The sequence below is a fragment of the Salmo salar genome, chromosome 22 (genome assembly GCF_965601325.2).
Source record: "Salmo salar chromosome 22, fSalSal1, whole genome shotgun sequence".
Classification (NCBI taxonomy): Eukaryota; Metazoa; Chordata; class Actinopteri; order Salmoniformes; family Salmonidae; genus Salmo; species Salmo salar.
The window spans coordinates 45,278,963-45,305,119 of NC_138312.1; the positions used below are offsets into that span (position 1 = coordinate 45,278,963).

Consider the following 26,157-nt stretch of genomic DNA (forward strand, 5'->3'; position numbering starts at 1 on the left):
AAGCTTTAAACCAAGTTTATTCTGCCCAGAGGGTCAATACAGCTGCATTAGACAAAAACATGGTTTCAACAGTGGTTGTGTACATACCCCACTTTGGGTGGAGTCTCCTCCTTATCACTAAATTATCCTCCTTATCGCATCATTATTGCTAGGCAGAGAGTTGAGTGACAGGGCCTTAAACGGTTCCTCCCCTTATCAGTACTGCTACATGTGATTGTTTTCCCTGCACTCAGCCCCTCTCAAGCTTACTTATGGCACCCCTCATGTCTCTATTATACCTAATGATTAATAATATATAACGCTCAGAAACCAAACCTATCACCTTCATTGCAAAACAGTGTATTTGAATCAATTATTTGGTGACATAGTATAGTATAGTTTTATCTAAAAATGATAACTTTTTTAATGTTTCTAATGTTTTTATTTTTATGAAATTTCACTGAGGAGGATGGTCCTCCCCTTCCTCCTCCTCTATACCTATATCACAGGAGGTTGGTGGCACCTTAATTGGTGAGAACGGTCTCGTTGTAATGACTGGAGTGGAATCAGTGGAATGGTATCAAATACATCAAACACATGGTTTCCAGGTGTTTGATGCCATTCACATGGTGTGAAAGCTGATACTTTGTCATGCAAGACTACAAATCCATGCTGGAATCTCTGATACCTTTGCTGCATAGAAGTAGTAGAAGTAGAATAAGAAGTGTACTGCTTTAAAATGGAGTTAGCCTCAAATGTCCTGCCCATGCTGTCACAGATGCTATAATGGGACAGATACAAAGATGAGATGTCTCAGTAAATACTTTGCTGTCAGCTAGCCATAGACTTGTTAGACTTCTTACTTTCTATCTGTCCCATTATGTCGTCTGTGAGAACATGGGCAGGGCCATTGAGGCTATCTGCATTTTAGAGGAGGCCAGTGGGAAGAGTTAAAGGAGGACAGGCTCATTGTAATGGCTGGAATGGAATTAATGGAATGGAGTCAAACGTGGTTTCCATATGTTTGATGCCGTTCCATTTATCCCATTCCAGATATTACAATGAGCCATTTTCCTATAGCTCCTCCCACCAGCCTCCTCTGCTCCATTTTAAAGTAGTGAATTTCTTATTTTAGTACTTCTATGAGTTGGTAAACAAACTGAAAGGGTGCACACTGCCACCTGGAGTGTGTTGTTTGAAAAGGTTGTTGTTTACTTCCACCTGCAGTTATGGAATGTTTGCTAATGAGTATCATTCTTTGGCTGACCATTCCTGATGACCTGGATGGAATTATGTGATCCTTCCTTAAACATAGAAAGTCCCACCCAGTTGACTACTTCAAAATGGCGAAATTCCTCAATGGCGCTGTCCATGTTAAAACGGGCTTCACTAGAGTTATCTATCTAATGGGGCATTCACATGCCCATGAGAATTGGGAAAGCGTGAAGTGGGAAGTTGTAAATCCGACATGATTGTGTTCAAGTTGTTTTGATGTCGGGAACAATTCTTTAACCCAGAAAATTTTACGTAGCTTGCTTAACATTGATAATATGGTAAAACTAGCTACATTATCCATTTAAATACATTTTTAATTGTTAAAAAGGTATTTGTCGTCACAACTCGGCAACTCGGGTAGCAACTCGGGTAATGACAAACTCAGTTTCCCAATTGTATTTATGACTTGGAGGGTTGTTCAAGTGAAATTTTCCAGTTGAAACCACAAATTTCAGAGTCAATGCAGCTTTTCATCGACTCTTCCATATTTTATTTAACTAATATTTGTTGGCTTATTTATGCATTCCCTCTTGTATAGAATGCTGTCAGATATCAGATATTTAGAATGTGCCATGTCATATATATCTCTACGGAGTTGAGTTGCGATGAGTGCCGGCGGAGTGTACCACTGACTACATTGAGTCGCTATCAGTCGATACTTGTAAAAATGTCTATGTTTGTCCTGTGTAACTACAAGCTTTTCTTTGGGTGCTGAAATCCGTAGTTTTTATATATGGATTACGGGGTACAGTTTGGCAGACGTCACATAAAATTCTGTTTTTTTTCAAAAACAACTGATTTCAGCACCCGAAGAAAAGCCTGCAGCTGCACAGGACAAACATAGGTACAAGAAAAGCATTAAAGAATGGACATTTTTACAAGTATCAACTACTCGATGTAGTGGCGGTGTACTCTTCTTGGCACATCACACTAGAAACCTGTATGGAAGACATCCATATTACACAGGGATCTAACTAGAGCTACTAGCTAACTAAGATGAACCAGTGTGGATTTTACATGGAAACCAAAGAGTTCTTTATGATGACAACTGAATAACTGTTTTAGGTTCTAGACAGCACCTACATATAACACCCAACAGTGTACACTTGCATTAGATAAGCTAGTATCCTTGATAGAATGCAAAACATGATGCATAGATAACTGACATCATTGGACTTTATGAAGCAATATGAAAACATTGAAAAGAGAACGTTCACTCCAGCCTTACTTCATCCAGCCTTCAAAACAAATGTCCTATTTCCAAAGGGGGATAGCTTATCTGAAATTAAATCTAGACTATATAGACTTAGTAGTGTACTCGATGGCTCACTAATATCCTAGTGTGTGACACTCATGCAGGTGTGTGACACTCATGCATGTTGTTGGAGGTCCCAGATGTAGTCATTGGCAAAGTTCATAATCTGAGTCATGGCGTTCAGTATCAGGATGTCCATGTCGTCATCCAGCATCTCCTCCTCATGGTAGTTCTTCACCGGCAGGATGCAGTTCATGGGAAAGCCCAGCTCATTACTGCAGATCTGCATCTGAGAAATGTTGGACAAAAATGACTTATGTTTTACCTGAGTTGGCAGGATTTTTGCTCTACCTGAGTAAAGATTGAATGTGATTTGATGTGACTTCAGGATTACATGTAATGTAAAACATGACTCACCTTCTCTTTGATTGCCTTGCTGGTGTAGATGTTCTTCACATCCCTGTCCACAAGATCACAAGCCTGGTCTGGCATGGTCATGACAACAACTTGAGGGATTCCTGTTGTAGAAATGATTGAATGGAAGGGCTAATATATAGGTAACAATGTTTCAAGTAGTAATAAAAGTGAAGGTCAAGAGCTATCTACAGCCAAAGGCCACTTCATAAACACGGCATGAGAAAGACATAAAGAAACATAGAGGGGTTGGAATAGCTCACCCATTTTACTGGCTTTTTCTCTGACCTTCCTCATCTTCGCTGTGACGTCACTTGACATGAGAGAGATTTTGTCCGCTGGTACAACACTCACCAGACAGTGAACCTTGTGACTTGATGTAGGAATCCTATTGTATTCTGGACTTTCCTCAGTTAATGGCCAGCAAGGATTGAACTGGCCCAAGGAAAGACAAGACTGGTCTGACAGGACTTCTCTGCTTAAAACTATTGCTAGTTTGTTTTGTTAAATTTGGCATTGAAAAAATTGATTATTTGGCTGGTGTTGATACACTCTTAGAGGAAAAGGGTGCTATCTAGAACCTAAACCCCATAGGAGAACCCTTTGAAGAGCCCTTTTTGGTTCACGGGTGAAACCTTTTGGTTCCATGTAGAACCTTTTCCACAGAGGGTTGTTCATGGAACCGAAAAAGGTTCTACCTAGACCCAAAAAGGGTTCTCCTATGGGGACAGGCGAAGAACCCTCTTGGAGCCCTATTTTCTAGGAGTGTAGAAAGAGCAGAACTATTGGCATTGTTTGTCAGGTTAAGGAAGGCTACATTTACAGTGTAATATTATTTGCGTGTGTATGTATACATTAGTGTATGCTGGTTTACCTTATAGCCTTCTGGTAGATGGCCCTTCAGGGCATTGATGATGTCTTTAGTTTGCATCCCTTTTTCTTGTGCCTCCAGACCCATGACATCATTGAATGCAAAGGGTAGACGGGAATTTCCATCTTTAATGTAGTGTGTTTTATACTGAAAATAAACATTTTTAAAACACTCATGGCAGGTATTTGTGTACAAAGGTATTTCTAGGGATCCATGTTTTATCCATTAATAGTGTTTTGTGATCAGTGGCACTACATTCCTAATTTATAGTAACTTACTGTCTTGGTGAAGCTTGTGCCAGAGGTAGCTGCTACCAGGGCACCAGATGTTGTGCGTCCTTGGAAGACATTGTTGACTGAGTTGATGAAGCTGGACTTCCCTGCTCCGACTGGTCCATGTAGCAGGCATCTCAGCTGACCCACGTCAGGATCATTCAGTTCAAAGTTCCTCAGGACCCTCACCATCTCGTCCCTGTGTTGTTTACTGTCAGAGACAATGATTTATCATAAATTTAGCATAGCACACTGTTTGCACATCACTTGATATTGATTGTAACATCCTTTGCATTCTTTTTTGTTGTCTCCTAGTTATCCTCCATACTTGGTCAGTCAGTACGTACTTACCTCCAAGATACTTTCCTCCAAGGGCTGTCAAATTCTGCATGACACATGGGAATTTATTTTTATTAAATGAACTTGGCTGTAATTTCTCGTTTCCAATTCCCCCCAACACTTTCAAAAGATATCTTCATCTTAATTTATATGAATCTACAATAATTCATGATTTTTCACACAATAAATCAGAGTACAGTCAACTTGATATATGCATGACTTTAGACTTTTGTCAATGCATGCTCTAAAACAGAGTATACAGATCAGGTGTCAATTGTATTTTTACTGATATGTCTCATGCTGTTTCGACAATACGGCATGACTCATGTCTCTTACCCTTCTTTGGTGGTGGTGGTGGTGGTGGTGTGTGGGTGTTGGTGTTAGTGTTGGGAAACGCCAATCATCTTTGAACATATGCTATTTGGGGGTGAATAGTATGTCATTTATGTACTGCAACTCTCACAGTCTGCTAAGGGCCACATGAAAATAATATTTGCATATATTGGTCAGATTTGATTTCAGATTGGTTCCTTCAACGACAGACATACAGTCAGGTCCATAAGTATTTGGACAGCGACACAATTTGCATCATTTTGGCTCTGTACGCCACCACAATGGATTTAAAAGGAAACAATCAAGATATGCTCACGCCATAACACTACCTCCACCATGCTTCACAGATGAGGTGGTATGCGTCGGATCATGAGCAGTACCTTCCCTGCTCCATACTCTTCTCTTCCAATCATTCTGGTACAAGTTGATCTTTGTCTCATCTGTCCATAGAATGTTGTTCTAGAACTGGACAGGCTTTTTAAATGTTTTTTGGCAAACTCTAAACTGGTACTCCTGTTTTTGAGGCTTACCATCTTGTGGTAAACCCTCTGTATTTACTCTGGTGAAGTCTTCTCTTGATTGTTGACTTTGACATAGCTACGCCTACCTCCTGGAGGGTGTTCTTGATCTGGCCAACTGTTGTGAAGGGGTTTTTCTTCACTAGGGAAAATGATTCTGTCATCCACCACAGTTGTTTTCCATGGTCTTCTGGGCCTTTTGGTGTTCCTGAGCTCACCAGTGCAATCATTCTTTTTAAGAATGTAACACAGTTGATTTGGCCACACCTTTTGCTATCTCTGATGGGTTTCTTTAGATTTTTCAGCCTAATGATGGCTTGCTTCACTGGCAGTGACAGCTCTTTGGACTTCATATTGATGGTTAACAGTAACAGATTGCAAATGCTACACTTAATAAATTCTAGACCTTTTATCTACTTACTTGTAAATTAACTAATGAGGGAATAACACACCTGGGGAGGGCACCGCGTCCCAGCCAATTGTCCAGTTACATTTAGTCCGTGAAAAAGAGGGGGCCCACATATAAAAAGTGCTGTAATTCCAACACCGTTCACCCGATGGATGTAAATACCCTCATATTCATTATTTAATTTGAACTCCATTTGTCACAACGTCCACAGAAGGTGGTGCCTCTCCCCGGTCGGGCGGCGTTCGGCGATCATCGTCGTCGGCCTACTAGCTGACACCGATCCATGTTTCAGTGTCTGTTGGTTATGTCTGTTTTAGTCTGCCCCTGTTCCTTGTTTGTCATTAGTGGGGGGTATTTAGTTTGTCTGTATGGTTTGGGATTGGTGCGGGATTGTTGCTTGTTACGTTTATTGTAGTGGGCAGGTTTACTGTATGTATTGGATTGCGCAACGTATTTTGTTAGGCATTAGGGTTGCCGGGCTGCGCCCTGTCTATTTGGAGTTTGGAGCTGTTCTCCTTCCTTTTGTTGATTGTGCACCCTGCCTTGTTGCTGTGTTTGCTCTTGGCCGTATTAAACGTCTGTTCAACGGACCTCAGTCTCCTGCGCCTGACTTACCCCTTTCCTGCTATCTTGGATAACGTGAAACCAATATTTACATTTACGTCTTTTAGCAGACGCTCTTATCCAGAGCAACTTACAGTAGTGAATACATACATTTAATTTCATGCATTTTAATTTTAAACATAAAAAATGTTCTGGCCCCCTGTGGGAATTGAACCCACAACCCTGGCGTTGCACACCATGCTGGCGTTGCAAACACCATGCTCTACCAAAACAATAATAACTTGGTCAATGTCCAAATATTTATAGACCTGACAGTATTTAGAGTATTGCTGATTACTCAAGAATCGGAAAGTGTTGCAAAATGATGTGAAATAATACAGTCATTATACAGTTGAAGTCGGAAGTTTACATACACTTAGGTTGGAGTTTTCAACCACTCCACACATATCTTGTTAACAAACTATACTTTTGGCAAGTCGGTTAGGACATCTACTTTGTGCATGACACAAGTAATTTTTCCAACAATTGTTTACAGACAGATTATTTAACTTATAATTTACTGTATCACAATTCCTGTGGGTCAGAAGTTTACATACACTAAGCTGACTGTGCCTTTAAACAGCTTGGAAAATTCCAGAAAATGATGTCATGGCTTTAGAAGCTTCTGATAGGCTAATTGACATAATTTGAGTCAATTTGAGGTGTACCTGTGGATGTATTTCAAGGCCTACCTTCAAACTCAGTGCCTCTTTGCTTGACATCATGGGAAAATCAAAAGAAATCAGCCTAGACCGCAGAAAACAAATTGTAAACCTCCCCAAGTCTGGTTCATCCTTAGGAGCAATTTCCAAATGCCTGAAGGTACCACGTTCATCTGTACAAACAATAGTACGCAAGTATAAACACCATGGGACCACGCAGCCGTCATACCGCTCAGGAAGGAGACACGTTCTGTCACCTAGAAATTAACGTACTTTGGTGAGAATAGTGCAAATCAATCCCAGAACAACAGCAAAGGACCTTGTGAAGATGCTGGAGGAAACAGGTACAAAAGTATCTATATCCACAGTAAAACGAGTCCTATATCGACATAACCTGAAAGGCCGCTCAGCAAGAAAGAAGTCACTGCTCCAAAACTGCCATGAAAAAGAAAGACTACGGTTTGCAACTGCACAAAGATCATAATTTTTGGAGAAATGTCATCTGGTCTGAAGAAACAAAAATTGGAGGAAAAAGGGGGAGGCTTGCAAGCCCAAGAACACCATCCCAACCGTGAAGCACAGGGGTGGCAGCATCATGTTGTGGCGGTGCTTTGCTGCTGACTGGACTAGTGCACTTCAAAAACTAGATGGCATCGTGAGGATGGAAAATTATGTGGATATATTGAGACAATATTTCAAGACATCAGTCAGGAAGTTAAAGCTTGGTCGCAAATGGTCTTCCAAATGGACAATGACCCCAAGCATACTTCCAAAGTTGTGGCCAAATGGCTTAAGACAACAAAGTCAAGGTATTGGATAGGCCATCACAAAGCCCTGACCTCCAATCCTATAGAACATTTGTGGGCAGAACTGAAAAAGCGTGTGCGAGCAAGGAGGAACTTACTTTCCGTTTCAATTTTAAAAATATATATATTTTAATCGGCATTAGCACAGTATACATGATCCCACTTATAGCTCCAAGACAGTGGCAATTTGAAAAAACAAATAAAGTTGATTGTGCTGATTTACTGGCACAATGAACAATGTTGCGCGCCATATTTTTAACATTTTATTTTGTATTTTATTAGGGATCCCCTCTAATCTAACTGGGGTTCAAACAAACTAAGGCACATCACACCACTATTTATCCACAACACAACATACAACAATACCACAGTGTAGGTGTGTGTAGAGTGCATGTGCTAGCATGTGTGTATGCCTGTGTGTGTCTCCTGACAGTCCGTGTTGTTCCATAAGGCGTAGTTTTATCGTTTTTTAAAAATCTGATTTTACTGCTTGCATGAGTTACTTGATGTGGAATAGATTTCCATGTCTTTGTGTAGTACCGTGGGTTTCCTGGAGTCTGTTCTGGACTTGAGGACTGTGAAGAGACCCCGAGTGGCTTGTCTTGTGTGGTATGCGTGGGTGTCCGAGCTGTGTGCTAGTCGTTTGAACAGACATCTCGGTGCTTTCAACTTCTCACAAAGACCAGACGTGATGCAGTCAATCTCTCCTCTACTTTGAGCCAGGAGTGACTGACATGCATGCCATTTATGTTAGCACTCTGTGTAAATTTAAGGGCCAGCCATGCTGCTCTGTTCTTGGCTACTGTAATTTGCATATGTGGATTTTAACCATATCACTGGGCAGTAGTCCAAAACTAGGGCCTGTAGGACTTGATTTGTTGCCAGCAATATCAAGAAAGCAGAGCAACGCTTTATTAAGGACAGACCTCTACCCATTTTAGCTACCGTTGCATCAATATGTTTTGACCATGACAGTTTACAATGCAGGGTTACACCAAGCAGTTTAGTCTCATCAACTTGCGCAATTTCCACTTTATTCATTACTAGCAAAACAGCTCCCACAAGCTTCTTATTATGAATTTATTTCAGCCAATCATCAGTGATTTCTGTAAGTGCCGTACATGTTGAGTGGCCTTCCCTATAATCATGCTGAAAGTCAGTTGTTTCTTTTTTACTGTGAAACAACATCTGGTCAAACACACTTTATTTCCCAAAAGTTTACTAAGGGTTGGTAGCAGGCTGATTGGTCGGCTGTTTGATACAGTAAAGGGGGCTTTGCTATTTTGGGGTAGCGGAATGACTTTTGCTTCCCTCCAGGCCTGAGGGCACACACTTTCCTATAGGCTTAGATTGAAGAGATGTGTGGTGGAAAATTACAAAATGAGTCATGCTATCCTGTGTTTTACTACTTTGAGAACACTATGCTAGTGTTTTTTTCTAACCTGATACAAACTTGTCTTTGTGTGACTTAGTCATAAGCTCTATAGAGGTGAGATGATGACTTGGAATGAAATAATAAAGTAATGAAATAAAAAATGTAATATACACAACAAATATTTTATTAAAGTATTGTGAAATAATGATAGTTAATAATAATATCAGTAATGGGCAGTCACTACCATCATTGTAATTTATCAATTGTTTATTAAATTCTGTGTTGTTTGAGCATTCAACCCACAACACAGTGCATTTAATGTTAAAAAAAATATGGAAACCGAAAATAATGTAAATTTTTTTATTATCAAAACCAAAATCAAAAAGCTCTAATCACTCTCAGCACTATTAGCTACACTATTCAGTGCCTGTTTTTTTTACATAAACTGAAATTGAGGGAACAGTATACAGTCGTGGCCAAAAGTTTTGAGAATGACACAAATATACATTTTCACAGTCTGCTGCCTCAGTTTGTATGATGGAAATTTAAATATACTCCAGAATGTTATGAAGAGTGATCAGATGAATTGCAATTAATTGCAAAGTCCCTCTTTGCTATGCAAAGGAACTGAATTTAAAAAAAACTTTTCCACTGCATTTCAGCCCTGCCACAAAAGGACCAGCTGACATCATGTCAGTGACGCTCTCCTTAACACAGGTGTGAGTGTTGATAAGGATAAGGGTGGAGATCACTCTGTCATGCGGATTGAGTTTGAATAACAGACTGGAAGCTTCAAAAGGAGGGTGGTGCTTGGAATCATTGTTCTTCCTCTGTCAATCATGGTTACCTGAAAGGAAATACATGCCGTCATCATTGCTTTGCACACAAAAGGGCTTCACAGGCAAGAATATTGCTGCCAGTAAGATTGCACCTAAATCAACCAAAAATCAATCGAATCATCAAGAACTTCAAGGAGAGCGATTAATATGTTGTGAAGAAGGCTTCAGGGCGCCCAAGAAAGTCCAGCAAGCGCCAGGACCGTCTCCTAAAGTTGATTCAGCTGCGGGATTGGGGCACCAGCAGTACAGAGCTTGCACAGGAATGGCAGCAGGCAGGTGTGAGTGCATCTGCATGCACAGTGAGGCAAAGACTTTTGGAGGATGGCCTGGTGTCAAGAAGGGCAGCAAAGAAGCCACTTCTCTCCAGGAAAAACATCAGGGACAGACTGATATTCTGCAAAAGGTACAGGGATTGGACTGCTGAGGACTGGGGTAAAGTCATTTTCTCTTATGAATCTCCTTTCCGATTATTTGGGGCATCCAGAAAAAAAGCTTGTCCGGAGAAGACAAGGTGAGCGCTACCATCAGTCCTGTGTCATGCCAACAGTAAAGCGACCATTCATGTGTGGGGTTGCTTCTCAGCCAAGGCTCACTCACAATTTTGCCTAAGAACACAGCCATGAATAAAGAATGGTGCCAACACATCCTCCGAGAGCAACTTCTCCCAACCATCCAGGAACAGTTTGGTGATGAACAATGCCTTTTCCAGCATGATGGAGCACCTTGCCATAAGGCAAAAGTGATAACTAAGTGGCTCGGGGAACAAAACATCGATATCTTGGATCCATGGCCAGGAAACTCCCCAGACCTTAATCCCATTTAGAACTTGTGGTCAGTCCTCAAGAGGCGGGTGGACAAACAAAAACCCACAAATTCTGACAGACTCTAAGCATTGATTATGCAAGAATGGGCTGCCATCAGTCACGATGTGGCCCAGAAGGTTATTGACAGCATGCCAGGGCAGTTTTCAGAGGTCTTGAAAAAGAAGGGTCAACACTACAAATATTGACTCTTTGCATCAACTTCATGTAATTGTCAATAAAAGCCTTTGACACGTATGAAATGCTTGTAATTATACTTCAGTATTCCATAGTAACGTCTGACAAAAATATCTAAAGACACTGAAGCAGCAAACTTTGTGAAAATTAATATTTGTGTCATTCTCAAAACTTTTGGCCACGATTGTATACTGAACAAAAATATGAAATGCAACATGTAAAGTATTGGTCCCATGTTTCATGAGCTGAAATGTTCCAAAAGCATTTATCTCAAATGTTGTGCACAAATTGGTTTACATCTCTGTTACTGAGCATTTCTCCTTTGCCAAGATAATCCATCCACCTGACAGGTGTGGCATATCAAGATGCTGACTAAACAGCATAATTATTACACATAATTATTACATAATTATTACACAGGTACACACAATAAAAGGCTGCTAAAATGTGCAGTTTTGTGCAGTTTTGTCACACAACACAATGCCACAAATGTCTCAAGTTTTGAGGGAGTGTGTAATAGCCATGCTGACTGCAGGAATGTCCACCAGAACTGTTAACAGAGAATTGAATGTTAATTTCTCTACCATAAGCTGCCTCCAACATCGTTTTAGAGAATTTAGCAGTACATCCAACCAGCCTCACAACCGTAGACCACGTTTAACCCCGCCAGCCAAGGACCTCCACATCCGGCATCTTCACCTGTGCGATCGTCAGAGGAGGGGGGGATGCTGAGGAGTATTTTTGTTTGTAATAAAGCCCTTTTGTGCATGGAAAATAATTCAGATTGGCTGGGCCTCCTGTCTCCCAAGTGGGTGGGCCTATGCCCTCCCAGGCCCACCCATGGTTGCGCCCCTGCCCATTCAAATAAAATACAATGTCATATGCGCTGAATACAACAGTTAGCATATCCTTAGCCCTTGCAGTTCAAGAAATATTTACTAAATAAACTAAAAGTAAAAAAATATAATAAAAAAGAAACAAGAAAACAACATAACAATAACGAGGCTATATAAAGGGGGTACCGGTACCGAGTCAATGTGAGGGGTACAGGTTAATCGAGGTAATTTGTAAAGTCACTATGCATAGATAAAAAAGAGCGAGTGGCAGCAGTGTAAATAGTCAAAATGGCCATTTGATTAACCTGTTATGGCTAGGGGGCAGTATTTTCACGGCTGGATAAAAAACGTACCTGATTTAATCTGGTTACTACTCCTGCCCAGTAACTAGAATATGCATATCATTATTGGCTTTGGATAGAAAACACTCCAAAGTTTCTAAAACTGTTTGAATGGTGTCTGTGAGTATAACAGAACTCAAATGGCAGGTCAAAACCTGAGAGATTCCTTTACAGGAAGTGGCCTGTCTGACCATTTCTTGAACTTCTTTGCCATCTCTATCTTTTACAAAGGATCTCTGCTCTAACGTGACACTTCCTACGTCTTCCATGGGCGCTCAGAGCCCGGGAAAAACCTGAATGTCGTCATCCCAGCCCCAGGCTGAAACACATTATCGCCTTTCTCAAGTGGCCGATCAAGGGACTGTGGGCTTAGGCGCATGCCCTGGCCGCCCCCGTCTTTGTGATTTTTCCTCTGTTTGCCGAAAAGGAGATTCCCGGTCGGAACATTATCGCTTTTTTACGAGAAAAATGGCATAAAAATTGATTTTCAACAGCGGTTGACATGCTTCGAAGTATGGTAATGGAATATTTAGAATTTTTTTGTCACGAATTGCGCCATGCGCACGACCCTGATTTACCATTTCGGATAGTGTCTGAGACGCACGAACAAAACGCCGCTATTCGGATATAACGATGGATTATTTTGGACCAAACCAACATTTGTTATTGAAGTAGCAGTCCTGGGAGTGCATTCTGACGAAGACAACAAAAGGTAATCAAACTTTTATAATAGTAAATCTGATTTTGGTGAAGGCTAAACTTGCCGGGTGTCTAAATAGCTAGCCCGTGATGGCTGGGCTATGTACTTAGAATATTGCAAAATGTGCTTTCACCAAAAAGCTATTTTAAAATCGGACATATCGAGTGCATAGAGGAGTTCTGTATCTATAATTCTTAAAATAATTGTTATGCTTTTTGTGAACGTTTATCGTGAGTAATTTAGTAAATTCACCGGAGGTTTGCGGGGGGTATGCTAGTTCTGAACGTCACATGCTAATGTAAAAAGCTGGTTTTTGATATAAATATGAACTTGATTGAACAAAACATGCATGTATTGTATAACACAATGTCCTAGGGTTGTCATCTGATGAAGATCATCAAAGGTTAGTGCTGCTGGGTTTTTGTGACATTATATGCTAGCTTGAAAAATGGGTGTCTGATTATTTCTGGCTTGGTACTCTGCTGACATAATCTAATGTTTTGCTTTCGTTGTAAAGCCTTTTTGAAATCGGACAGTGTGGTTAGATTAACGAGAGTCTTGTCTTTAAATAGCTGTAAAATAGTCATATTTTTGAGAAATTGAAGTAATAGCATTTCAAACGTTTTGAAAATCGCGCCACAGGATTCAACTGGCTGTTACGTAGGTGGGACGAATTCGTCCCGCCTAGCCCAGAGAGGTTAAACTCTTAGACTATCGATACCAACAGAATAAGAACAAGTCATTGATATTAATTACTAGTCTGCAGCTAGGAATTTGGTATCATTGAACGCGAGACCGACAACCGCCGACACATCTGTCCTATAACGACATTAATGAATGTCACTCTGAACTACCCATTCTAACCACGACAGAGAGAGAGAGGGCGGACACTCTCCAACAGAAACAAACTTTTCAACAGAGATCCCGACGACACACTGAGCGTAAATATTGTGGCAAACCTCTTCAAAGTTAGGAGTGTTTGTCACAAATTAAGTGGGAAACTGTCACCAAAGTCAGCCCAGAATGAAAGTTCTTTCGAACATGACAGTACCTGTGTGTTTGTTTCGCTGTCCTGGTCCACCCAGGCCGCAGGTAAGGTCAAGGATAGCAGGGTTCGGTACACAAATCTGGTTCTCGGTAGGTCCAGGTCTAAACGCCAACAGGTAAGTCCAAAACAGTCCAGCTCGTACACGGTAAATCCAGCCAATGTAGATTGTCTCTTTCTCTATGGTTCATAGATCCTTCCTTCCCGCCCTCTCTCTCTCTTCCTGGTTTTTCTTGACCTTTTATCTGTGGGTCGGCTCCACCTTCTGAGGGTTCCCCTTGCTTCTGGGAATTGTAGTTTTGGCAGTCGGCCATTTTGTGAACTGTAGTTCTGATCGGGGTGGCCATTTTAGTGATCGGGCAGAGCCCGTTTATTAGTTCTGCCCTCACATATCTGCCATTTATCACTCGACCCCCTTCTTTGCCACAATATATATATTGATTACAGTTGTTCCCGAATGAGTGACCGTTCATGTGCAAAGGGTTAGCATTTCAATTGTTATAATTATCAACTCTGTAGTGTCTCCTCAGCTGACCCCCCACTCCCCTTTTGTCTAACAAGCCGCCATGCCGGCTTAGCCCAGTAGGGCACATTCCTCTATCATTTCTTTGTTACGATATCTACTGTTTATGCATTTCTGTGAATTACCTAGTTAGTAAATCAATTATTTTAAGACAATTGATGTATGGATGACTCATAGTGAAGACTGGGTTCGTGCAGATAACCAACAATTTACGACGTTTGGAATGAGACTGGCGTGAGGTAAATAATAATTCTTTAATTCGAAGACAAATTGATCAGATACTAAAATATCTGAAAGTTATATTAGGAAAATTATAACTTTGTAATCTGAATATTTTCCTTGGTGCCCCGACTTCCTAGTTAATTACAGTTACATGATTAATCAGGTTAACCTGTTGGGGCTAGGGGGCAGTATTGTCACTTTCGGATGAAATATGTGCCCATATTAAACTGCCTCCTACTCAAACTCAGAAGCTAGGATATGCATATTATTAGTAGCTTTGGATAGAAAACACTCTAAAGTTTCCAAAACTGTTTGAATGATGTCTGTGAGTATAACAGAACTCATATGGCAGGCAAAAACCTGAGGAAAATCCTAGCAGGAAGTGGAAATCTGATGCGTGGAATCTTTTCTAAGCCTTTGCCTATGAAACACACAGAGACTGGTTACTCATTTAGCACTTCCAAAGGCTTCCACTAGATGTCAACAGTCTTTAGAAAGTTGTTTGAGGCTTTTCCGGTAAACACAGACCGAACGAGAAGGTGGGGAATTTGGTTACACAGGGAAGGCCAGCAGTACATTGGCGCACGTTCACGTTGGAGGTTGCTGTGTTCCAAAACGTTTTATAAGACAATGCAATCGTGCGGTTGGAATATTATTGAAGTTCTGATTGAAAAAGGCCCTAAAGATTTATGCTATACAACGTTTGACATGTTTGAACGAACGTAAATACAACTTTTTTTACTTTTCGTCGTCACATTTTCCGCGCGCGCCTCCTACATTTTGAGTAGCCTACTGAACGTGCTAACAACATGGAGTTATTTGGACATAAATTATGAACTTTATCGAACAAAACAACATTTGTTGTGGACCTGGGATTCCTGGAAGTGCCTTCTGATGAAGATCATCAAAGGTAAGTGGATATTTCTAATGCTATTTAATATTTTAGATGACTCCAAAATGGTGGGTGTCGCTAGTGTATTTTTCTGAGCACAGTACTCAGATTATTTCAAAGTGTGCTTTCCCAGTAAAGTTATTTTGAAATCTGGCAATGCGGTTGCATTCACGAGATGTTAATCTATCATTCTTTGAATGACAGTTTAATATTTTATTTACATTTATGACGAGTATTTTTGTAAATTGTGGTGCTGATTCACCGACGGTATTGGAGGGAAAATATTTTCTGAACATCACGGGCCAATGTAAAATGCTGTTTTTATATATAAATATGAACTTTATCGAACAACAAAATGCATGTATTGTGTAACATGATGTCCTAGGAGTGTCATCTGATGAAGATCGTCAAAGGTTAGTGCTTCATTTAGCTGTGTTTTGGGTATTTGTGATGCATGTAGTTGCTTAGAAAATGGCTGTGTGGTTATTTGTGTCGATGTACTCTCCTAACATAATGTAATGTTTTGCTTTCGCTGTAAAGCCTTTTTGAAATCGGACAACGTGGTTCGATTCAGGAGAAGTGTATCTATAAAATGGTGTAGAATAGTACTATGTTTGAGAAATTGAATATTATTAGATTTGTGGTTTTGAATGTGGCGCTCTGGCTATTGTCAAACTCGGGCCCGCTCACGGGATCGACGTCGTAAGATTAACCTCTATGGGCTAGGTGGGACGCTTGCGTAACAGCCAGTGTAATCCCTTGGCGCGATATTCAAATACCTCAAAAATGCAAAAACTTCTATTTTTCAAACATATGACTATTTTACACCATTTTAAAGACAAGACTCTCGTTAATCTAACCACACTGTCCGATTTCAAAAAGGCTTTACAGCGAAAGCAAAACATTAGATTATGTCAGCAGAGTACCAAGCCAGAAATAATCAGACACCCATTTTTCAAGCTAGCATATAATGTCACAAAAACCCAGAAGACAGCTAAATGCAGCACTAACCTTTGATGATCTTCATCAGATGACACACCTAGGACATTATGTTATACAATACATGCATGTTTTGTTCAATCAAGTTCATATTTATATCAAAAAACAGCTTTTTACATTAGCATGTGACGTTCAGAACTAGCATACCCCCCGCAAACTTCCGGGGAATTTGCTAACAATTTACTAAATTACTCACGATAAACGTTCACAAAAAGCATAACAATTATTTTAAGAATTATAGATACAGAACTCCTCTATGCACTCGATATGTCCGATTTTAAAATAGCTTTTCGGTGAAAGCACATTTTGCAATATTCTAAGTACATAGCCCAGCCATCACGGGCTAGCTATTTAGACACCCGGCAAGTTTAGCACTCACCAATATCAGATTTACTATTATAAAAGTTTGATTACCTTTTGTTGTCTTCGTCAGAATGCACTCCCAGGACTGCTACTTCAATAACAAATGTTGGTTTGGTACAAAATAATCCATCGTTATATCCGAATAGCGGCGTTTTGTTCGTGCGTCCCAGACACTATCCGAAATGGTAAATCAGGGTCGCGCGCATGGCGCAATTCGTGACAAAAAAATTCTAAATATTCCATTACCATACTTCGAAGCATGTCAACCGCTGTTGAAAATCAATTTTTATGCCATTTTTCTCGTAAAAAAGCGATAATGTTCCGACCGGGAATCTCCTTTTCGGCAAACAGAGGAAAAATCACAAAGACGGGGGCAGCCAGGGCACGCGCCTAAGCCCACAGTCCCTTGATCGGCCACTTGAGAAAGGCGATAATGTGTTTCAGCCAGGGGGTTGGAATGACGACTTTCAGGTTTTTCCCGGGCTCTGAGCGCCCATGGAAGACGTAGGAAGTGTCACGTTAGAGCAGAGATCCTTTGTAAAAGATAGAGATGGCAAAGAAGTTCAAGAAATGGTCAGACAGGCCACTTCCTGTAAAGGAATCTCTCAGGTTTTGACCTGCCATTTGAGTTCTGTTATACTCACAGACACCATTCAAACAGTTTTAGAAACTTTGGAGTGTTTTCTATCCAAAGCCAATAATGATATGCATATTCTAGTTACTGGGCAGGAGTAGTAACCAGATTAAATCGGGTACGTTTTTTATCCAGCCGTGAAAATACTGCCCCCTAGCCATAACAGGTTAATCTAACTGCTTAACTTTTATCTGTACATGGAATTGTATTGGTTTTTCTTACTAATTTTTTCTAATCTTTACAGGAAAATGCCACGGTCACTATTTGATGTGTGGAGACATTTCACTGCAGCTAATGTAGAAGGAAAAGCTGTGTACATTTGAAAATACTGTGCCAAATTATATGTGAAGAATGCAACAAAGATGCATAATCATCTGGCCAAGTGCATAAAGTTCCCTCAGCGCTCACAACAAGCAACCTTTGACAAAAGTCCCTCTACTTCTATTCGAGGGGAAAATGATGAATCAGACACCTTATCGATATCAACAGCTCATGGTCCTCCTGGAATCAGAAGGTTTTCTGACTCAATGGAGGAACGTATCCAGAGAAATGCTGATGAATGTCTTGCTCAAGCTGTGTATGCAACTGGTTCACCTCTGATGCTCACAGGTAATGTGTATTGAAAGATATTTCTGATTGTTCTGCACCCAGCATACACCTGAAGGGGTTAATCCAAAGCCACATACCTTTTAAAGGGTTAATAAATTGTGTTATGATAAACTGTAAGGTCTCCTCTTTAGGAGACCTCTGTGTGTGTGTGTTAACATCTGTTTTGAGTGTTGTGCCCTTCAGACACTATCAGAAGGTGGAAACCGCCTACATTCATACTCCTCTTGTCTGGGCCCCACCTGGCTATCTGAGGTTCTGAGAATACGACTGGTTTTCTGAGAACACAAGGCTGCCGCAGGCCATATGAAAACAGTCACCTGTCAGAAGATGCTTGGACTAGTTCACCTTGTTATGACCCTATGCTTGTGATGAAAGGTCAAGTTTTGGTCAAACCCACTTCTCAGCTTTTAATTGCTGACAAGATGGTTGCTTCTGTCAGGGGGAGGTTCGGCTAATTAAAATGTTGTTCCCAGTGAAACTCACGCAAGGAGGACTGGGAGAGGCTATATGAGTTACAGGATGTCTTAGACATTTTGCAGAACCTGGGGAGAGCTGTCATATACTGTACTCTGTACCAACTTCTGCCTTTTAATACTTAAACAAAGAGTCTGTGTTTCCTTTTCATTAATAATGTATGTTTGATAATTATATAGACCTGATCATCTGTTGAAGAAATTGAACAACACAGACCTCCAACCAGACATGCTTTATCTACTCATTTGCTGGATGCAGAGTTCAAGTGAAGGTCAAGCATATCATAGAGAAAGTAGACTGTATTGCAATCATCTCTGATGGATCGTCAAATTTTTGTGGGCAAGAAATAATTACCTACATCATCTCCACCCCTCAACCAGTATTCTACAAGAGCACTGACACAAGGGACAACAGACACACCTGTCTCTACATTGCAGATGAGCTGAAGGCAGTCATCAATGACCTTGGACCACAGAAGGTATTTGCACTGGTGACAGACAATGCTGCAAACATGAAGGATGATTTGTCTAAAGTGGAGAAGTCCTACCCTCACATCACACCCATTAGCTGTGCTGCTCATGCATTGAATCTGCAGGACATCAAGGCACTGAAAACAATGGATACACTCTACAAGAGAGCCAAGGAAATGGTTAGGTATGTGAAGGATCATCAAGTTGAAGGGTCATCAAGTCTCTCCAGGAAATGGCCACATCACAGTCTGCCGATATGGACAGCCCCATCAAGAGGATCCTCCCGGATTATGTATTTTGGGAGACAGTGGTGAGTAGCCTGAAACTTCTGAAACCTATAGCAGTAGCCATTGCACAGATTGAGGGAGACAATGCCATCCTGTCTGATGTTCAGACTCTGCTTGTAGATGTAAGAGAAAAAATCTGTACTGCCCTGCCCACTTCATTGTTGCTCCAAGCAGAGGAAACTGCAGTTCTGAAATACATCAAAAAGCGTGAAGACTTCTGCCTGAAGCCCAAACACGCCGCAGCGTACATGTTGGACCCCAAGTATGCTGACAAGAGCATCCTGTCTGGTGCAGAGATCAATAAGGCCTATAGTGTCATCACTACCGTGTCTCGGCACCTTCGCCTGGATAAGGGCAGTTTGGCGAAGTACACTTCCAAGCAAGGCCTTTGGGATGGAGATACAATATGGTAGTCGTGCCAACATATCTCATCAGCTAGCTGGTGGAAGGGACTTTGTGGATCTGAGGCTCTTTCCCGTTGCCTCCATCATCCTCCAAATCCCACCAACATCAGCCCCCTCAGAGCGCAACTGGTCCTTGTTTGGGAACACACACACACCAAAGCACGCAACAGACTGACCAATACAAGGGTTGAAAAATTGGTGGCCATCCGGGCAAATTTGAGACTTTTTGAGCCTGACAACGAGCCATCCTCAACAAGGTTGGAAAGTGACAGTGAAGATGAGGCCTCAGAGTTTGATGTTCAAGAGGTGGACATTGAGGAGGTCCAGGGAGAAGACATGGAAGACAGGGAGGAAGACAACCAAAGCTTTAGTTTCTAGACTATCATTTTACAGATATATGTTAAAAACATTTTTTAGAGATGTGATGGATCATTAGGGATCATTCAATATTCCCTTTCTTTTGTTGTTCAGTGAAATCATCCCATGTGAAGAGTCAACTCAATTAAAGTTCAATTCGTAACTAAATTGTTTTTTATTTTTATTGGAAGGATTTAATCATTTGAAATTATGTCTACTTATGATAAGGTAAAAGGTTTGTTTCTGTCCCCATATGATATCCAAGGAAAAATACATCTACATTGAAATGGCATTAATTTGCATATATTTCAGTTAATTCCCATATATTCCTGTTAATTCCCATAAATTCCCGTTAATTCCCATATATTCCCGTTAATTCCCACGGAAGGTTTCCACCTCTGACTGTTCCCCAAAATGTGCAACCCTAGTGTGGAGTAAAGGTGGTCTAGAGTTTTCTTCCCTCTGGTTGCACATGTGACATGCTGGTAGAAATGAGGTAAAATGGATTTGTTTGCCTGCATTAAAAACCCCGGCCACTATGAATGCCGCTTATGGTATTATACAGCTCATTGAGTGTGGTCTTAGTGCCAGCATTGGTTTGTGGTGGTAAATAGATGGCTACGAATAATATAGATGAGAACTCTCTTGGCAGGTGTAGTAGGATTCAATCTTAGTCCTGTATTGACGCCTTGCCTGTTTGATGGTTCGTCTCTCTCTCCCATCGTGTGGTCTACAGCTTATCATGAGGTATTCTACCTCAGACGAGCAATACCTTGAGACTTCTTTAATATTAGACATCGCGCACCAGCAGTTATTGACAAATAGACACACCCCCGCCCCTCGTCTTACCAGACATAGCTGCTCTGTCCTGCCGATGCACGGAGAAGCCAGCCAGCTTTTTATTTTCCGTGTCGTCGTTTAGCCACCTCTCAGTGAAACATACGTTTTTACAGTTTTTAATGTCCCGTTGGTAGGATAGACTTACAGTGAGGGAAAAAAGTATTTGATCCCCTGCTTATTTTGTACGTTTGCTTAAACTAATAACATACAAATTATTGTATTTTTCTTGTCTATATTGAAAACATAATTTAAACATTATGTGTAGGTTGGGAAAAGTATGTGAACCCCTTGGCTAATGACTTCTCCAGAAGCTAATTGGAGTCAGGAGTCAACTAACCTGGAGTACAATCATTGAGACGAGATGTTGGTTAGAGCTGCGCTGCCCTATTAAAAAAAACTCAACATTTGAGTTTGCTATTCACAAGAAGCATTACCTGATGTGAACCATGCCTCGAACAAAAGAGATCTCAGAAGACCCAAGATTAAGAATTGTTGACTTGCATAAAGCTGGAAAGGGTTACAAAAGTATCTCTAAAAGACTTGATGTTCAACAGTCCATGGTAAGACAAATTGTCTAAAAATGTAGACAGTTCAGCACTGTTGCCACTCTCCCCAGGAGTGGCCGTCCTGCAAAGATGACTGCAAGAGCACAACGCAGAATGCTCAGTGAGGTAAAGAAGAATCCTAGAATATCAGCTAAAGATTTACAGAAATCTCTGGAACATGCTAACATCTCTGTTGATGAGTCTACGATACGTAAAACACTAAACAAGAATGGTGTTCATGGGAGGACACCACTGAAGAAGCCACTGCTGTCCAAAAAAACCCATTGCTGCACAAATGTTAAATATATGTCAAATCTAAATTCATTGGTCGTATACACATATTTAGCACGTAATCGCGGGTGTAGCAAAATGCTTGTATGAAAAATATACTCGGAAGCAGTGGATGGTGTGTACGCCTCCTGAGTCAGACTAGAAGTCCACTCCGAATACCTGTTCTCCTTCCTCCAAAGGACCATTCTATGGATTATATCTAGTCAAAATTCCCCAAATCACTGTCTTTTTTTGTCCTGGTTTCGTAAGCAATCACTCTTATCCTCTTACGGGTACTTCAGGCCAGGGGGCAGTATTGAGAATTTTGAAAATAATATGTGCCCATATTAAACTGCCTCCTACACAAACTCAGAAGCTAGGATATGCATATTATTATTAGATTTGGATAGAAAACACTCTAAAGTTTCTAAAACTGTTTGAATGGTGTCTGTATAACAGAACTCATATGGCAGTCAAAACCCTGAGACAAATCCTAACAGGAAGTGGAAATCTGATGTGTGGAATCACTTTCAAGCCTTTGCCTATTAAACACACAGGGACTGGTTAGTCATTTAGCACTTCCTAAGGCTTCCACTAGATGTCAACAGTCTTTACAAAGTGGTTTGAGTCTTCTCCGGTAAAAACTGACCGAACGAGAAGCCTGGAAAGTTTGTCATAGGGGGAAGGCCATTACTACTATGACGCACATGTATGTGTGGACGCTTTCATTCCGGAATGTTTTATAAGACAATGCAATCGTCCGCCTTGAATATTATTGAAGTTCTGATTGAAAAAGGCCCTAAAGATTTATGCTATACAACGTTTGACATGTTTGAACGAACGTAAATATATTTTTTTGTACTTTCGTGGCGACATGTTCCGCGCGCTTCGTACATTTGGAGTAGCCTTCGGAACGCGCTAACAAGAAGGAGCTATTTGGACATAAATTCTGAGCTTTTTTGAACAAAACAACATTTGTTGTGGACCTGGGATTTCTGGAAGTGCCTTCTGATGAAAATTATCAAAGGTAAGTGAATATTTCTAATACTATTTATGATTGTAAATGGTTCCAAGAAGGCGCTAGTCTGTATCGCCAAGCCTATTTTTCTGAGCATAGTACCTCGTTTATTGCAAAGTGTGATTTCCCAGTAAAGTTATTTTTAAATCTGGCAATGCGGTTGCATTCACGAGATGTTAATCTATAATTCTTTGAATGACAATATTATATTTTACCAAGGTTTTCGAATAGTATTTTAGTAAATTGTAGCGCTGATTCACCGGCGGTGTTGGAGGGAAAATATTTTCTGAACATCACGCGCCAATGTAAAATGCTGTTTTTATATATAAATATGGGGGGAAGGCCATTACTATAAGAAAAATGTTAATACCTTTGCTGTTCTTCGTCAGAATGCACTCCCAGGACTTCTACTTCAATAACAAATGTTGGTTTGGTCCAAAATAATCCATTGTTATATCCAAATAGCGGCGTTTTGTTCGTGCGTTCAAGACACTATCTGAAAGGGTAAATAAGGGTGACGAGCATGGCGCATCGTAAAAAAGCGATAATATTCCGACCGGGAAAGTGTGTATGCGTACAAAGAGAGAGAAAATAAAAACATCTCGTGCCCTCGTGCACGAGCCTGAGTCTCAGAGTACTCTGACCAGCCACTATCCAAACGCGATAATGTGTTTCAGCCTGGGGCTGCCTCGATATCATTCAGCTTTTTCCCGGGCTCTGAGAGCCTATGGGAGCCGTAGGAAGTGTCACGTTACAGCAAAGATCCTCAGTCTTCAATAAAAAGAGCCAAGATGAACAACAACTTGTCAGACAGGCCACTTCCTGTTCAGAATCTTCTCAGGTTTTGGCCTGCCATATGAGTTCTGTTATACTCACAGACACCATTCAAACAGTTTTAGAAACTTTATGGTGTTTTCTATCCAAAGCCAATAATTATATGCATATTCTAGTTACTGGGCAGGAGTAGTAACCAGATTAAATCGGGTATGCTTTTTATCCGGCCGTGTCAATACTGCCCCCTAGCCCTAAGAGGTTAAATATCTAATCATCACTAATGTAATTTGAAAGTAGTTCTGCAACTTTTGACAACTGACACCAGTTCAACACCAAAACGTTAGAAGAGTTATATACGTATTCACAAGAAACTGCCTGCATAGGAACAATAGAAGAGAATGTCACACATTTCCCTTTTGTACAAATTACAGGGAGCACTTACATACATCGCAGTATAAAGATGTTCCTCTTGCACTACAAAATAAAACAAATTGCTTTAATAATTTAATAAATAACAATAATATAATAGTATAATAACAGTATAACAGTATAATGAACATGTGGTCCTTTACCAATATTTGTAATCAGCAGGATAAATGGTAATCACAATGACTTACCCTGGTAGAATTAGTTCCTCCTGAGACAGATTCTGATAGAGTTGTGAAAAAGGATTGCAGCTTCGTATGCAGTATAAAGCCTATAGTACAATGAGAAATTGACTGGTGCAGTTACTTTCACTTTCCAGTGTTAGATATAGAATAACTAGATAATTCCACAAATGTATCAAGTGAGGAGGGCTGTCTAGCTATCCTATTTCTATACACATTTCTTGTAAATGGAACCATTACAGGAATAGAGGGGCCATAATTTCACTTTCAATATGACTCTGTTTTAGACAGGAGAGAACGATTGCCCCATCTCATTAAGGATCTCAAGTTGAAGGCCGACCAAAATACTGAAGGCGGTTGTATCCAGAAAGCAAGATACTCCATTATAGTCAATGGGAAAATGGCAATCTTTGTGGTCAATATTTTTTTCAGAAGACAATCAAGGTTCCAATACTTGCTTCTACAGTGCCTTCAGAAAGTATTCACACCCCTCGACCACATTTTGTTGTCTTATAGTTTGAAATCAAAATGTATTAAATATTTGTTCTTACCCATCTACACACAATATACCATAATGACATTTTTTGCACATTTATTTAAATTGAAATCTCTCATTTACTTAAGTATTCAATACATGCTAGAATCACCTTTGGCAGTGGTTACAGCTGTGAATGTTTTGGGTAAGTCTCTAAGAGCTTTACACAGCTGGATTGTACAATATTTACACATTATTATTTAAAAAATTCTTCAAGGTCTGTCAAGTTGTTTGTTGATCATTGCTAAACAGCCATTTTCAAGTCTTGCCATAGATTGTCAAGCCGATTTAAGTCAAAACTGTAAATAGGCCACTCAGGAACATTCAATGACGTCTTGGTATGCAAGTCCAGGCTACAATGGGCCTTGTGAACCAGGTTTTCCTGTAGGATTTTGCCTGTGCTTAGCTTTATTCCGTTTCACAAATTCACAACTCGACTGGGGGACCTTACAGAAAATTGTGCGTGTGGGGTACAGAGATGAGGTAGTCATTAAAAAAATCATTTTAAACACTATTATTGCACACACGTTGAGTCCATGCAACTTATGTGACTTAAGCACATTTTGACTCAACTTACTTAGGCTCGCCATAAAGGGCTTGAATACTTGACTCTATACATTGCAGCTTTAAATTAATTTGAAATTTCAAAAAACATAATTCCACTGACATTATGGGATATTGTGTGTAGGCCAGTGACAAAATCTCAATTGAATCAGTTTTAAATTCATGTGGTAACATAACAAAATGTGGGGAAAAAATCAAGGTGTGAATACTTTCTGAAGGCACTGTAATACACCAGATGCATGTCCTTGAACCATTTTTTTTTTAAATCACAAGAAATAAGGATAATTTAGTTGCTATCGGCAGCCTGTAGTACCTGGTCGGCCTTCATTTTGAGATCCTCAATGAGAGGGTTGTCACTACCACAGCCAGTCATAAACCCTGTCTATTTCTATAATCTCTTTTAAAAGATCTAATTTTAAACCTAACCACACTGCTAACCTTAATACCAATTTTTGTTAAGTTCCCACAAGACAAACTCAAAATGTCACTCTTAACAAAGGGAACTAACAAAGAAAATCACTGACAACCAAAACAGAACAGAAAGCGGTTCTGAAAGGCACCCATGTGGGTGCCCACTGAAAGTTGGTAAAGCCACTAGTAAAAGGTTGCGCTCAAACTCGCACCTCAGCTGACATGAAGTGCAGCTCTCCCAACATCTCACAAGCTCACTTGGAGCACTGGGCCAGCCACTCTTAAATAGCACGGGTGAAAACCTGGGATAGCACAGGTGAAACACCTTCCGACTAATGAGATGGATAAGCCAGCACAGGTGTAACACATACTTACTAACGAGGTGACACCAATCGGTGCGCCCTACATGCTAACATGCTACCTCAAAAAATAAATATAAAAGCCCAAACTTGTAACACTAACCCTAACCTTATGAGAGGGGGCAGTCG

General features: G+C 40.5%; 1 protein-coding gene across 1 annotated transcript; it reads right to left on the reverse strand.

Annotated features, from left to right (window-relative positions):
* LOC106583432 (interferon-induced protein 44) lies at positions 1–24,257 on the reverse strand. Its single transcript, XM_014167588.3, has 9 exons — positions 24,169–24,257; positions 23,994–24,025; positions 4,742–4,822; positions 4,418–4,451; positions 4,073–4,277; positions 3,798–3,941; positions 3,187–3,358; positions 2,927–3,027; positions 1–2,798 (listed from the first exon to the last, which is right to left on the reverse strand). The coding sequence occupies exons 5-9, from the start codon at positions 4,256–4,258 to the stop codon at positions 2,625–2,627; spliced, it is 777 nt and encodes a 258-aa protein (XP_014023063.3). The 5' UTR covers positions 4,259–4,277; positions 4,418–4,451; positions 4,742–4,822; positions 23,994–24,025; positions 24,169–24,257; the 3' UTR covers positions 1–2,624.
* Positions 24,258–26,157: the final 1,900 nt, after the last annotated feature.